Source organism: Filicampus tigris, chromosome 19 (genome assembly GCF_054856515.1).
Source record: "Filicampus tigris isolate MCC_2025a chromosome 19, RoL_Ftig_1.0, whole genome shotgun sequence".
Taxonomy (NCBI): domain Eukaryota; kingdom Metazoa; phylum Chordata; class Actinopteri; order Syngnathiformes; family Syngnathidae; genus Filicampus; species Filicampus tigris.
Genome location: NC_141235.1, coordinates 1,275,096 through 1,291,014, shown reverse-complemented (window position 1 = coordinate 1,291,014; position 15,919 = coordinate 1,275,096). Strand labels below are relative to the sequence as shown.

Below are 15,919 nucleotides of genomic sequence, written 5' to 3'. Positions count from 1 at the left end.
CCTGGCTCATAATTCCAAATCAAGCCATCTTGTCCAATGCCTTCTGTGTTGGATATGCATTTCTTTTTACAATTTAAAAAAGTTCCTAATTGCATGTCTGTGCCGCGCTTTTGTAAAAAGAATCCAAGAATCAAGAATGAAAGCGCACACACCCCTTCTCTCGTGTCTCACGCAAGTGAGCGACTGCATATTCGGTCCCAAACGGTGGCGGGCCAGTGGCGAGTTCAGATTTCGTTACCTTGACGACCAAGGCGAAACTCTGACGATATTGGCTCCAACTTGCAGGAGCAGAGGCCAAAATGATGTTGCACTTTCCTATAAAGAAGTCAAGCTATTGATGTTGTACTTGGCTCAAAAAAGAAGGCAAACTATTGCACTGACCTTTGCCTAAAGAGAAGACAAACCATTGAAGTTCCACTTCCCTATCAAAGAAAACGTTTGAGACCGTTAAACTTGAACTGTTTGGAAAAGAAAACAAACTATTGAAGTTGTAACGTCCTGAAAAAGAAAAAAAGAAAAGAACGTATCGATCGTTGCTCTTTCCTAAAACAAAAACATTTCAAATATCCGCGGTCCTTCAAATGCAGCCTTCCCATCCATCACTGGGATGCTCTTTCGGGTCATTTCCACTCTTAACTTGAGGGGAAAGGTGGCGTCATGGTCCTGGCAGAGGCGAAGCCACTCGTGGCCGCACCGCAGTGAGCGTCTCAAAGTTTTTCTCACTCCGCCTCCTTTGATTTGGAAGCGCTCGTGTCGGAAGAGAATGTCTGGCCCACGACGTCGGGACGGCGGCTGGACGCAGTGCGGCTTGCCACCTTCGGCGTTTCCTTTTGCCCGGAGGCAGACGGCCCCCGCGCCATCACGGCTCTTCACTCGAGCGCCTTTGTCCGCCGCCAAAGCGACTGTGTCGTCTTACCTTGTCCCTTTTAATTGAGTGCTCAGTCGCCGATGTCATGGGGCTTTAATGAGCCCCAGAGAAAGTAGCCGGATTAAATGGATCATCTGAAACTTCCTTCTTCTTTTTTTTTTCCTTCTCTTTTTTTTGGGGTGCCCCGGTTCTGCAGAGCAGCTTGCGGCTGGAAAACAAGGTTACGCAGATCCGTATCAAAGGAGAGCAGCGCTTCTGTGCGCCCCGTGTCGGGTTTCCACCTGAAACGCAAAGGTGTTTTCTTACCCGATTTGTATTCATTCACACAATGGCCAAGCATGCTTCTCTTGTTTCCGAGTAAGGGGAGTCCAGACGAGACTTTTGTTCGCCCATCATCGGATACGAGCGCGTTGTTTCCCCACCACAGGGTTTGCTCCAAATTGACTCTCCCCCTTCCTCACCACTGTCCTCCCTCCCCTCCTTTGTGCTCCAAAAGCGCTTATTCAGATTCAATCATTCCGCCCTCAAAGCCGCAAATTAGCAGTTTAAAGTGTTTTGGTTGGCGGCAGCCATGCTGGAATGTGTTACGCTCGCCAGTCATGCCACAACGGGTAATACCAAAAACTTTGGACGAGCCAAAAAGCTACAATTTGGAATTTGACCAACAGTGTGTGTGTGGTTGGGGGGCAGCTCGCTAGAAAGTGCACGAAGCTAATGCTAAAGCTATGCCGTCACGAGTGATGTAGCGCAAATACAGCTAAGAATAGGTCAGTGTCCTCGTTCGTAGTTTGTGAAAAGTTGACGTTCGGACACGCCGAAAGTTGCACGATTTTGCCGTGCTAGTTGCTAGCACAAGAAGCTAATGCAGCAGTCGACATTGTCGCTCAGTGCTCAGCACAAACAGACGGAACACGGGTTGAGATGAAGTCCTTGGTTCATAAAAAAAGGTTGCTTGATAACGCTGGACAAGAGTCTCAGCGGCAAAAATGCAAAAACAACAGCAACCTACTAACATTTGTATATGGAACAACACATTTTGGAGCAGTCAAGGTTTTACTCTCATGCTCTTAATGCGTTGCAAGTGAATTTTTGAAATGCGAAAGTCCATTTTTTTGCGGCGGGTGTTGTTTTCAGGGCTTTTTCCTGACCGTGTCTCCGGCGTCCATGCTCAAGGTGGCCAAGCACGCCTCGGAAAACAACAAACTCTTCTGCGTGAACCTGTCGGCGCCTTTCATCTGTCAGTTTTTCAACGCCGCCATGATGGAGCTCATGCCCTACGTGGACATCCTGTTTGGCAACGAGACGGTAAGTCCCGACTGCTACTTTTTGTAAGTCGCTTATGTGCGAAGTCTGAACCGCGACATTCCAAGTTAGTGTGGCAAAAAAAGTCCAATCTCAACTCTAGTGTGACATCTGAACGAAAACACAGATTTATGGCTTAGTTTATGGCAATTTCCCTAATTGCATTGAGGTATGTGTGTGTGTGTGTGTGTGTGTGTTTTGCAAACGCTGTGTGTTTTGCATTCGTGGCTACTGTAAGCGTTTGCCTCAAGAAGTTCTCTTACACTTCCAGTTATTATTGACTTTAATGATTCGGGCTAATAATCGCGTGTTTGTAGACGGATTACCGGCAGAACACTCTGTCAGCACTCGTTCTCCGGGAATCCAAAATAAGAGCAAACGGCGGCAAACAGAGCCGATACGCAGCCGTCGGACGCCTCGAGCCCACCGCGAATGTCCGTCTGCGCTCTTTTTTTGACTCCTGTTGGCCTCCCTCCGCTTGTCCGGTCCAGTCCCAGACCTCCCGTTGCGCACTTTGTTGAGTGACAGACAAAAGGGCTGGCCGGGCATGACCTGGACTACAAGACTAAACTCTTGATGTTGGACTTTCCAAGAAAAACAAACGCAACCTAACTATTGACGTTGCACTTCAAACCAAAAAAGACAAGTAACATGAACTCAACTTGAGGGCGCTTGAGAGGACAATAAAATAATAGACCTTACAAAGACTGGATCCGGAGCGTTAAAAAAAAAAAAAAAAAAACTCTTAGCATGCATGTGTTTGTACAGCTAATTAACGCAAGTGCAAATAATTCATGTGTGAATATGACTGAGCAAGATTGTATGACTTGACCTAACACAAATATTTACATTACGAGACGAGTTTGACATTTAGTGGGGACGAGACTTGACTTCCTTATTTTATTTATTTATTTTTTTGCCACTTGTAGATTTGAGATTTACGACATGGGAGGATAGTGAGGGCGCCTAGTTTAAGCTCGCTAACATGTCGTGTAATAACCCAACTTTAATTGACTCCTCCCGCCTTTTGACCACCTGACACCGAAACAACCATCGATTGCACTTTTTTTTTTTTTTTTTAATGGCAGCAGTTAATACGGCCCCCGACGAGAGCAATGATTAGCGGCGATAAAATTAGCCGCGATTTACCAACGGGCTCTCTTGAGCGTAGGAGATAAAGACGCGCATAAAAGAAGGGCAGCGGCGATGGCAGCATCACGCTCGGCTTTGCGTCGCGCTATTTAAGAGCAACCCGGCCGTCATTACCGAATTAATCTCCCTGACTGATTGGGCTTTTAAGCGCTCACTGGTAATGTCTGCATGCCATTTACTGTATCTCGATCTGCGCTCCTTTGGGGATGCACTGTAAAGTCGTTTCACTCATTAACCAAAAACATTTTGACTTTTGACCCCATTGCCTGAAACATCTCATTTCAAATCCGCCGGCGTTCTTGTGTGCATGCGCTATGATAATCCCACAAGACATATGAGGAGTGTGCACATGATGACTCATCTCCGTTCCCATGGGAAGGTACAAAATGAATTTGACCTGTTTCTTATTTTGAAATAAGAAGTAATCAACAATAATAATAACGATCAGCTTCCCTTGGACTTTTTAAAAATGCTGTGGGAATATAGACGTTTGCTTTCCAAATTTGGCTTTGTCTTTTGCGCACGACTTTAGCCACTACAGCAAGCCTCCTCCAATGAAATTACAATCAATAATGACACAAACTTAAAGGGGAAATCAAGCCAAACACGTTTTTTTCAACAATATGTTCCCAGCAGGCCCCCTACTAGTTGAAACGCGGCATTCTGATGACCAATAATGCGGTTGTGGAATAAGAGTTAAGCAGCAAAACCCACCCCTTTTTAGGCATCTGGGGCGGCCATTTTGTCACTTCTGTCAGCTGAAAATGACATCACAGATGCTCAGGTAACAACCAATCACGGCTCAGCAGTTGCGATGTCATTTTCAGCCGACTGAAGTTACCGTGATTTGAATGGGCTACACGATAGGCGAGCGAAAAGGTTGAATGGGCATTTAGCGGCGTTGCAAAACATGAGGGAGCGGCGGTCGCGTTCAAGCTGTTGTCCGCTGCCCCCTTCACAGCTCGGCCGCAGCCCAAGCCAAGCAGGCCACGTTGCCGTACGGAGCCGTGCGAGTGGACTAAATGGCCAATCGGCAGAGCGATGGCAAGGTGTCATTGGACGCGGGCAAAGACGCGGGGGCCGCACACCTCGAATCGAAGCGGCGCTCGCTCGCTTTCGCCGTCATGAGTCACCCCGACGCTCACCTTTGCTGTGACGTACACTTCCGGAGACAGATGAGTCACGCTGCATATTAGCCGGAATCATTTGCTAAATGGAAGGGGCCTCCTGGGGGGTGCTACAATGCAACCCGCAACAATTACTGGCAACAATTACTGGTTTGCTTTTTCCTCATTTTGGCCCTAGAACGGGAAATGTGGACATTTCCCACCACCAGTGAGAAAAATGAACTGTTTCTTGTTTTAACGTCAAGACACAATAAAATGGCGTCTTTATTTTTCACCGCCTTGATCTGTGAATTTTGTCGTTTCGGGGCCTCAACAAGGAAAACTGCAGTGACGGCGCTCACGTCACTGAAACATTGCAACTCATTAAAATTGGAGTGTTTCTTTGACTTGGCCTTGTTTGAAGCCCAGCCATGTGGGAATTTGGATATTTTCAGAACGCCAACCGGGGAAAGTACAAAAACAATCCCTACGCTTGGCCACGCCGGTCCTGGAAGCAAAACGGCGGATGGAAGAGGAGATACCGCCATGGCGCTGACGCTGGTGTTTTTCCGGCGGGCATCGCGAGATACCCTCCAGTCCTAATTACCGGCGCTCGGAGTTTGGCCGCTCGCTCCCGCAATCCTCTTATCCTCACCGAGTTGGCGGCTGCGCGTTCCTTTTGTCAATTGCGTTCCCAGCTTTTGACGTTTGCGGGGCTTCGCTGGCGCCGGCGTGCTTGGGAGACGACTGGCAGGCCGTCAAAAGCGCAATCGACAAGCGCCATCTCCCTGATCGAGTTCAAAAAGTTGCCGAGGGAAGCCGGAGGCAGGTCGGTGGACTCTTCCTCGAATAGAAGTCACGAAAGGTGCTGACGTGCTCTGCGCAATGACGACCGCGTCAATCGCTCACAATTTAGCATCGTCCATCTGTTGAGTGTGAGTGTTTCCAATGTGATCACAAATCGATCAAATCGCAGAGTTCCACTTTGAAGGAGCCCTGGAAATGAGCCCGAATGGCGAGTCGGATATTTATTGCGAGATTAAGGGTGTATTAAAGCCTTAATTCGGATTCACGTGGAAATTTGGGTTACATCACCAACGTAGGAATGCGACGCGTTCGTAAGCCGAGGCCCGCCTGTACATAGCTTCAGTTGGTAGACATCACTCAAACATTTGTGGGCCTACTTGTCAAATTTCATGTCGGAAAGTAAAACTGGCGTGAATCTTCCAAAATGCCGCGACCACCACTGAATGTAAATTTCGACTTCAGCACGACTTGGAAGCAAAATGATGTACTCATCGTGTCTTTTTGTGCTTGGGTTCTTGAGCCTTTTTTGAGGGTCCTCCGCGCATGATAGACGTGTCCACCAAATGTCCCGTTGCCCAGTGAAACTGCCTTTGGGGCTGAATTTTCTGAAAGCTGCACGTTTACACCGTATAAGTGAAACGGTAGAAAGCCTGTCGAGCAACTGGATATCGGCAAACTTCCTTGAGGGAGATAACGGCCACCGTCGCACTCTGACCTCGCGTCCGAGCGCGAGGCGAGATGGGCGACAGAGGCCTTTAGCGCTGATAAGGCCACGGGAGCGACATTCTGCCTCAACGGCGCAAGGTCCCAGCAGGCTAAGGTTAACGCCGCTCATCGCAACCTCCCTTTCTGCGCACCCCTGTCCCGTAATTGCCGTCGGCCAGTTTCTCACTGCACATGTTTGCGGGTGTTTAACGCCCGCCCCTCCCCCACCGCTGCCCTTGTGGCAGTCAGGCCGACCGAGATGGATGGCGAGCCGGGTCGCCGCCGCCGCAGGGGTGTTCTGAAGTGACGGGGCAAGGGCACGCTTATATTTGGGTGTTTGTGAGCATGTCTCCTTCCGCTTGCATTTTTTTTTTTTTTTTTTTGATCAATTGCAGCACACTTTGTTGGCAAGTGAAGATGAAAAGTGGCGCATTTGCGCTGTGCTCTCTCATTTGTCTGTGCATGAAATTGCCGAGTGTGGATTATTAGCTTAAGCGCTCTAAAAATAGCCCTTGGACTGTTTAATCCTCTGAGAGCGGCAACATTCTCGCCGCACATTCTGACGGTTCCTGAGCCCACTTTGGCTGCGCGCCGCCTCGTTACCAAACCCGCTTTGGCCCGGCGAAAAAAATCGCTGCGCCGCTTTGGCCGGCGACCGGTGCCCAGATGTCACTTGAAGTCGTCGGCGTCGCGGCGACAGCTGCGGCGGCGCGCCGCGGCAAAGCTGTCGAGCGCAACATCCCAAAACGGCCTGCGTGACATGTGAAAGGCACGCACGCGCGTCCGAGGCCATCAAAAATGGGTGCGACAAGCTCCTTAATGTGAGCTTGCTCTTTATGGGCCATAATGTGAGATTTATGACCCCCTATGTAGCCTCAATATTCTTATGGTCACGTAATTACATGCACTCATTGTCCACGTTAGACTGTCGGGAAAATAACGCCTACAATAATAAATCCATTTCTATTATTAGATACTGTTGTGTATTTTTTTTCGTTGACTTTCATTTATGTTCATTTCATTGTTTTTAGTATAGTACACAATAATTGCAGTTCCACTGCAAGTAGCCACAATCCAGTGTAGTTATTTTCATTGATTATACTGGATTTGATTGTTTATTGCATTTTATCTTGTATATTTATTTCAGATGATAACACTGGTTAACAGCAAATTTTAGTTAAAGATGGCTTTGTCTCTCAAAATATATTTTTGACGCTTATTTTCAAAGATGTCGTTCCTTTTTTTCTGGCACATCAAGTTTGACCCGCAACAGTTTGCGCAATTCGGCTTTGCGCCATTGCGTTGCAAAACGTATCTTATCCATATTGACCATAATGTTTGTCTATATTTCCCTTCTTTTCATTTGTTGTCGTTTTGTGTTTCTCTTTCTGGCTTTCAGGAGGCGGCCGCCTTCGGAAAGCAGCTGGGCTTCCAGGTGAGTTGTCCGCGAGCAGCGCGCTAGCACGCTAACGTGCTAACGCTTGCTACTTTCTTGGTGATTTCTGCTGATAGTGAAGTTCTTTTTTGGACAGTGATTGATGCGCTATTACACTCGCCGGGCCTTGCTGCTGTTGCCATGGCAATGGGGCAGTCGTCATGGTTTCTTTGTTCAGCTGCCTCTCTCTCTCTCTCTCTCCCTCTCTCCGTGCACTCTTGCTCGCCCGACATCGTGTACAGATGTTATTTATTGAATTTTATTTGAAAAGCCTTTAGGGAAGCCGCCGCGGGCCCGTCGGGTCGCCAAAGCGCGATGGCGTGCGATACCCGAGCATTTACAAGCTACTTTGAGAAGCACACGTAGAAACCACTCTGGGGTTTTTTTTTTTTTGCACGCTTTTATGTTTTTTGGGGGTGATATTATCTTCCTTTTTGGAGAAGTTGTTCCTGGTTTTCCTTGACCAAAATAGAAGCAATGATGGTGTAGGGTTCTACTGACGCATATTCGCCATTGGCGTCAGAATAATGACCTGAGTTGGCCTCCCCTGGTTGCAGCCGATAACTTTGCGTCCCTCCAAATGGATGTGATTGTCCAGAATTTTTGATTTTCGGATTCTGTTTTTAAGCTGCGCGTCACCTGCGATTGCCTGTTGGCCTGTCTTGCCCGGTGCCTCTTAGCACCTTCAACCTGAGTCCAGCACCTCTTTTTATGTTGAGCACATAAAAGTGAAGGGCGACAACGTGCCAAAGCCTCGTGTGCTTTTGCCTCGGCCGTCTGGGGGAGTGCTTGTGATTATATGCACTCACGCTGACAAATTGCTATTTTCTTTTTTTCAACCCCACCCCCCCTCCCATCTCCTTACCTTGGCTCACAAACAGCCTCGGCATGAACCTCACCATTAACACTTACTTAGAGCGTTACACCCACTTTTCTCCGGCCTCGGCGGACCCCTCGGGCCTGATTAAATGACGGTCGGAAAGTGTTCAGAGGTGGCAAAGTGCGCTCGTACACAAGATTTTTTTTTTTTTTTTTTGGGAGGACTCCCCGGCTGCGTTGGGGGTGCTCCATCACACCCCGCTTGTACATCACCGGGAGTTAATAAATAATAAAGATCATAAAGCGACACTGACAGGCGCAAGCTTGTGCGATCGTTTCCTCATATTGATCCAGCGCGCTCGATAGAATTCCCGCTGCTTCGCTGGCCTTGTAAAATCGAGAACGGCGTTTTGTTTGCAGACGGACGACGTCGGTGAGATCGCCAGGCTGACCAAAAACCTGCCCAAGGACAACCCGGCCAGGCCGAGGGTGGTGGTCTTCACGCAGGGCAAGGACGACACCGTGGCGACCACCGGTAGGCTTTTGCCGACTCTGCGACGCGTTGAAGGCCGGGAGACAAAACTGGTCCCGCGCATCCAACATTTTCCCTTCCAGTTTGTCCCAACACTTTTGTCCTTGCAGTAAAGTTTCTCCTTGGGATTTGTGCCGCACATCTGTCCATCTGTGATATTTCCCAAAGGCGTTTGTCGGAATCCTTGAGTCCATTCAGTAAATGTTCCTGCAGGCCCTCCCCCCATGTCGGGACGCCCCCCCTCTTCCGGTTGTGCGTCCATGACTCGCGTGTGGCGTCGCGGCCTCAAAAGATGGCCGACATGGAAGAGGCCATCTCCATCGGGCCTCCTCGACTTTGAAGTGAAGCTCCAGTATTGACGCCAGATGTCCAAGAAAAAAAACACAAAAAAAACCGGGACAGAACAGATCAACGGGCAGGCATTGATTTGTGAAGTACTTGCAACTTGGACGCACGCCAGACGCTTTTTTTTTTTCTAAGGCTTCTTCTCCTCTGCTGGGCTGCTTTCAAACCTTCCTCGTTTTCAAGCTGGAAACCCTAAAACTAGTTTGAAACCTCAACTCAGTCTTGAAAGCCATCCTGGCTTGAAACCCTACTTTGAAACCCTAAACCCAAACACTAAATTGAAACCCCTACTCAAGGCAAGGTTTAAAACCCTCGTTTGAAACCCTAATCCTGGTTTCAAAACAGTAACCCAAATTCAAAACTATACTGTGAAACCAAAACTTTGCTTGAAACCCTACCTCTGGCTCAAAACCCTAACCCTTCTTCGAGACCCTTATTTGACCCTCGTAACCCTGATTTGAAGCCCTACTTTATAACCCCATCCCTTGCTGGAGTGACGCATAAAAATTACAAATTGTATAGATCAATCCCAAACTGGTCAACCAAGGCCGATAATTCTCAAGTCAACTAGCTTGATGGTGGGCTAACAGAAATTAGCATCAATGCCACCACGGTCATTGGAGACCTTCAAACAGCTGCCACTTTAACATACGTGGAAAGTGCGTACAACAATGCTGACGGTAATTTGAAAGCCTGTCCTGCACTTTGAAGCCTTATTTAAAGCCCGACTTCTGTCTCGAAACCTTCATTTGAAACCCTACCTGTCAGAAACAATGCTTAGTGATTACCGGTGGGAGCGTTTGGCCTTGCGGGCTGCTCTCCTTGCTGCCCTTGCGCTTTTTATTTGCGTTCGCTGGCCTCAGGTAAGGACTCCATCACATCATCCGCCCCCCCGCCCCCCGCCGGATACCCGCTAGCGCCACACTCGCTCGGCACGCTTTCTGCTACATTCATTGTCTTTGATTCCACTTTTTTTTTCACCAGCATATTTTCTCTTTTATCGTCCGTCTGCCCTTTTCGCTCGGGATAAAAGAAAGGTGAAGGCGTCCGTAATTGTTCCGGCAACGGGCGTAACCGCCGTGTCGCCTTTTGGACACGCCGATTTGTTTTTTTACGAGCCGGCAATTTGGGATTTGAGTTGCATGAACGTCATCTGAAAAATGAGATCATGCCAAAGGAGCAAGTCAGACGAGCGACCGGGAAGTTGGGCTGGGTCCTGCCTAAAAATAGTCTCAGATTTTTTAAAAAACAACCAAATACAATCCGATTTCTGATTTGAATCGCCCCCGCTTAGCTTGACGGAAAAGCAAATGCCACCGTTGTTTTTCTTTACCGATAAGAAAAGACGCGCTTCCTCTTGGAAATCGTGTCCCCTTCTGTCTGGGGCGAGACATTATGGCTTTAGGATAAAATGTCCGATTTCCAATTTGAATCGATTCCCCTTCGCCAATAGAAAAAGCAAACGAGTGTGATGATGAGCAAGTTGTTTTTCATTGCGGATAATGAGAAAATAAGTGCTTCCTTCCACCTGACTCGTTATGTCAAATCGGCGATTTCCAATTTCAAACGATTTTCCCCCTCGTTGTAAAGAGATAATGACACCACTTCAAAACAAATTTCGTTTTTATTTCATTGATACCAAAAACGCTTTGATTGTTTTTTTTTTTTTAAACAATTTACATAATAAAAATGTAACTTCAGGCGACTTTTACTCTGCAGTTGCCTTCCACCGGGCTTCTTTCTTGTCATACAGAAAAGAGTGTGCAAATAATCCCTGCTCATGTTGTCTCATTCTGATTCTGATTCTGAAATTCAACTCACTAGTTGCGTTTTTGCAAAAAACGTTGTCGCTAAAGTCACCCAAATGGCCAAGTTGGCAACACTTGACGGCGCTTTTGTAAACGAGCTGGCGGCCTTGTTGTCGCTGAACTACTTGATCAAATCTAGCGTAACATGATTTTGTCGTTTTAACATCGTTTTGACCCGTGTCAAGCCAAACGTGCGGACGAGTCTTGTTTGTCTGGCGGCCGCCGAACAGGCTAAAGAAAACCAACAATAAAAAGCAAGCAATTAGCATGCAGCTGCCCTTCGACTGATACATCAGATGAAACAACGTATAACTGGCTTGCTGGGATTGAAATGGATCCAGGGGGAATTAGTTGACAAAAAAAAAAAAAAAAAAAAGAGATTTCCACTTCAAGTCGATAAGCGAAAAAACAACTTCAATAATATTTATAAACCAAAATGTTCACTCAAACCACATCACTCGAAATAGTCCATTAGCTTCATGCTAACATAAGATGGGCTAATGGAAGTTAGCATTGATGTTACAGTGCTTAAAAATTACACAGAGAGCATTTACGGCAGCCACGCATTTTTTTTGTGTGTGTAAAAACTGTAAGTACTTGTTTGGCTTTATGTTTTTTATTTATTTATTTATTTATTTATTTATTTATTTTTAATCAGAAGAAATTAGACCTATCCCGTGTTGACAAATTGGACGTGCATTTTTTTACATGATCAAGGAGACCGTTACGATGTTTAGGAGGGCTCAACGTTAGTTGTCGGTCGGCCGCCGCGTCCGCTCGGATTGAAGGGGCAGAAGGATGTTTATGTTGCGTGCATCCTATTAGCCAAAATCAATTACGGCAAAAAAAAAAAAAAAGCCGTCCTGGCGCGGCACGTTGAAACGTTTGCTTTCATGTCTTGCGTTTAAGGATAACGCGTTGGCCACGTTCCCCGTGCCGGCGGTTGCGCTAAATACAGGCATGTGTAATGTTTTCAAGTTGACGCTTGTAGCGTATCCAATGTCGACTGGCTTCCCAACGTTCGGCCTCTGCCAACGAGGCGCTTTCATCCTCTCGCCGCGTTTGCATTTTTGGGGGCCGCCGCGCAACGGGAAGCGTTTCAAACAAACAACAACTTTCTCACGTGTTGTTGCACTCGCACGGGAGCGCCACAACGTACGGCGGGGATGCCTCGCGGAATCCAAATTACCATGACATGATCATGACAAAGCCAAATGAATATGACCCTCAAGTTTTGCGACGTGATTGGCATTCCAGACAAAAAATGACTTCAATGAAAAACATTGAGCCTTCATTCCAGATATATTCCTTTTGGTCTTGAGCTTTGTGCGTACAGAATAAAATTGAGCTTTACTTGACTTTATTACACAATAATTTGTGTCCTTTTTTTTTATTTTTTTTTTTTTTTTTCGCGCAACAAATAAAAATGAATACTAAAACAAAAAAAAAAGCCTTTTTTCGAAAAAATAACTAATCTAAACGAACAAACCTAACAAACGAATGACATGTAACCGGGAGAAACAAACAAAAAGTATAATGCGAAATCCCAAAGTATTTGAACCCTGCAACCATTTTGGACGGATTCCGAGTGCTTTTGGGATTTGCCCAATTGAGCCCCGGTCGGAAGCAGACGCGCTCACGTAGGCGGAGCACGCTGGCAATTTTTTGCTGATGTTGGCGTCAAAGACTTGATCAAATCCTCGGCGCGCTGGCCGCTCGCCTCATCTGCACATTCAGCCGTTTTGTTCTCCGCCGGTTGGCGCTTTTGAAAAGAATGCTGGCTAATAAAGGGCTTAATTGATACTAATTTCAAAGAGACTCCTGTTGAAAGAGCTTCTCAATTGGAATCGGCGCCACACAAGAGCTGTAATGAGGCCATTAGCGGCAAAAGACACACAATGAGCCGGCGCTCGTTTCCTCTCCGTTGTTACGGCGTACGTGTCGAAAGCGGGCCAGTTGGACATTGTTCGAACAGTGAAACTGAGCTCTCCTGACCAGCTATGATATCCCGTCGTGACCCGTGCAACCTGTTTTGCGCCTTGAACAAAAATCGCCCTGCTCGGAAAAAAAAAATGAGCAGAGCCCCGTTTTTCACGATTAATCCGTTCCAGAAAGTCTGACGCAAAGAAAATCGTACAAAATCCAACGCGATATTTCCGATAGGAAGTACCGGTACTGTGATTCCAAATCTGTCAAAAGTCAAGTCCTCAAAATAAAAGCCCTGTAGTGTGATGATAACAATTTCACCACCCTTGATTTGGCCGCGTGGTTGTGCTCAAACTATTTTGGAGTGTGGCCGACAACGTGCGCTTTTATTTTGAAGGCTTGACTTTTGACAGGATGTCTTACCTGAATGTTGCATAGCGGTTGTTAATAAAAGCTTGCATTGTGGAATACGCCTTTGTTTTGATTGAGCCCTTTATACACAATTTACAAAATATGCTTTGATTCCAGGAAATGAATAGCCACGTTTTTTGTTTTTGGCATGAAAACAAAGCTGAAAAGTGAAGCCTAGTGCAGGCAAAAACCAAGGTTCCACTTGTACTTGCTACTAAATACTATCAAGTAGTGATGATGACTCATCCGTTTCTTAATTTCAGACAGCCTATCGATAAATGAAGAGAAGATCTGGAGTTCACAATTTGACGCAGGCAGCCACTCTGAGGATATTCTTGCCAAAATCCACTGGGAGCATCAAAAGCGTCTCGTGCGTCTGGTTTGCGTGTCGTTACTAGCGTGGCATTTGTTTTGTCCAAATGATTCGGAGAGGGCTGCGTCACGCCACTAATCGGCCCGCTCCTCGTGTTTTCAGCTCTTTATCATCAGTGTCCCTGGAAAAAAAAAAAAAAAAAAAAGGACGTTAACAGTGTGATTAATCCGCAGCGCCTGACTGCTAATAGAATGAGATTATTGTGTTTGTTTAAGAACATTGTGTCGTGTTGTTGTGTATTTTGCCCCGCAGGAAAACGACACAAATTTTGCCTCGGTACGGCGGCTTGTTCAGTCTGGGAACATTTTCACCACCGTGACCTCACGCGGACTTGCGGGTGGCAGAAAAAAAAATAAAATAAAAAATCCACCTTCCATGTCATTTTGTTTGATTGTTCTGACTGACTAATTGTCACCGTGCACCTCCAAGCGAGTCCAGCTCAACTTTTTTTGTGTCTCATTTGCAGGGGACAAGGTGACCATGTTCCCCGTCGTGGACATCGACCAGAACCACATCGTGGACACAAACGGAGCTGGAGACGCCTTTGTCGGAGGTACGCTGGGGAAAAGAAAAGGGGGGGGGGGGGAAAAAAGCATTTCAGTGTATTTCTGTTCTTTTTCGAGAGTGTGCATCGGAGGGCGGGGGTGCGCCAATCGCGGCCCGCTATTTACTTGTTGGTCATTGTGTGGTCGCCGAAGGGTTCCTGTCGGCGTTGGTGCAGGAACATCCCCTGGAGGAGTGCATCCGAGCGGGACACTACGCCGCCAACGTCATCATCCGACGAGTCGGATGCACCTTCCCGGAGAAGCCCGACTTTCACTAGGCGCGTCGCGCACCTTCTCCCGAAGGCGCTCATGCACGAATGGTGCCCTGGCATTTTATGTACGTTGTTTTGGGGGTTTTTTTTTCTACTCACAGTGAGCATCCCGGAAGCAAGTGCCAATAAACGTCTGTTTTTACCAGCGTCAAGAAAATTCTACTCTCTTGTCAAACTTTTTAGGTAGCAAACAAAAAAAATTTAAATACGATACCCGTTTGAATGTAATTTTGGAGAATTTCAACTAATTCGAGTTCGATGACCTTTTGGTCTTTTTTACTCAGATTCAGAGATGTCGCAAGAAAATTCCTGTTTTGATAATTCAAGTCATTTGGATTACAGTTTGACTTATCCGCTGTCATTGTCGACTATAGATGTCAAAAATCCATTTTCACTGAGCTGGCAATGAATGGGTTAAAAACGTGTTCAAAAATATACATGGAAAAAACATTTTGGTTTCGAAAAATAGAATTAAATTCAATTATTGTACTGACAAGAAATTGTTACTCATGGATGGAAAATAAGAGGATATATGTGTGTATATATGTATACACTGTGTGTATATATGTACATTAATATATGTGTATATATATATATATATATATATATATATATGTATGTATATGCATATATATATGTATGTATATGCATATATATATATATATATATATATATATATGTATATGCATATATATACTCACATTTTACATCACTCCTCCTATCTTAACATGTTACTCCTGTGTTACTCCCGCCAAAAAAGCCAACCTGCTTCTTCCACACAGATGCGCCCTGAATGAAACGGGGGATGTTGGGGGTGGGGGGGGGCAGTCGGGGGTGTTTGCGCATTTGTGATTGGGCAAGATGTCCACTCACATGGCAGCTGGCTCGTTGGCCTCCCTCAAGATGACAGATGGCAAAAGACAAGCACAAAAAAGGGAGGCAGACATGATGAAGTCATGACAATGAAAGCCAAAGCAGCTTTTTTCTCTCCACACCTCTCTCACTTTCTCCGCGGAACTTTTCGCCTCGCTCGGTCAAGGAGCAAAACGCGAGCAGCTGAGCCATTGTTGTTATGTACAGATTACAATCAATGCTCCAGTTATCGTTATTTCCCCAAACGTTTTAAAACGAATATGTTTTTACAGCTGTAATGGACAACTGTGCAAAGCTTACTTTCACTATTAAAAAAACATATTACCGAACATTTTTGGTGTTTATGGGGAACTCAAAACGGATTCTTGGCATTTGCATTCATTTCAATGGGGAAAGTTGATTTGGCAAACAAATGATGTGCATTATGATCATGACATGCAAGTTGTAATAGAAAGAGAGATTCTGGCCACTGATTTTTTTTTTTTTCCCTCAGCAGATGGGCAGCAGTGGAAGTTGGCAAGGATTGAGAGAGGGGGGCGGGCGGGGTACAGGGCGGGGGGTGTCACGGTGGGCTCGGGGGATGGATGCGGGCAGACCGCATCGGTCGGTGGCACATGCTCGACCAATTGAAATGATGGAG

At 46.3% G+C, this 15,919-nt stretch overlaps 1 protein-coding gene across 2 annotated transcripts in view; it reads left to right on the top strand.

Annotated features, from left to right (window-relative positions):
* LOC147128764 (adenosine kinase-like) overlaps positions 1-14,563 on the top strand; it is a 63,704-nt gene extending 49,141 nt beyond the window's left edge. For both annotated transcript variants that reach the window (XM_086017363.1, XM_086017362.1), the window contains exons 7-11: positions 2,003-2,173; positions 7,340-7,375; positions 8,615-8,729; positions 14,056-14,142; positions 14,288-14,563. In XM_086017363.1, the coding sequence (XP_085873489.1) occupies positions 2,003-2,173; positions 7,340-7,375; positions 8,615-8,729; positions 14,056-14,142; positions 14,288-14,412 (534 nt within the window). In that variant the 3' untranslated portion in view covers positions 14,413-14,563. The remainder of the gene's footprint in view (positions 1-2,002; positions 2,174-7,339; positions 7,376-8,614; positions 8,730-14,055; positions 14,143-14,287) is intronic.
* Positions 14,564-15,919: the final 1,356 nt, after the last annotated feature.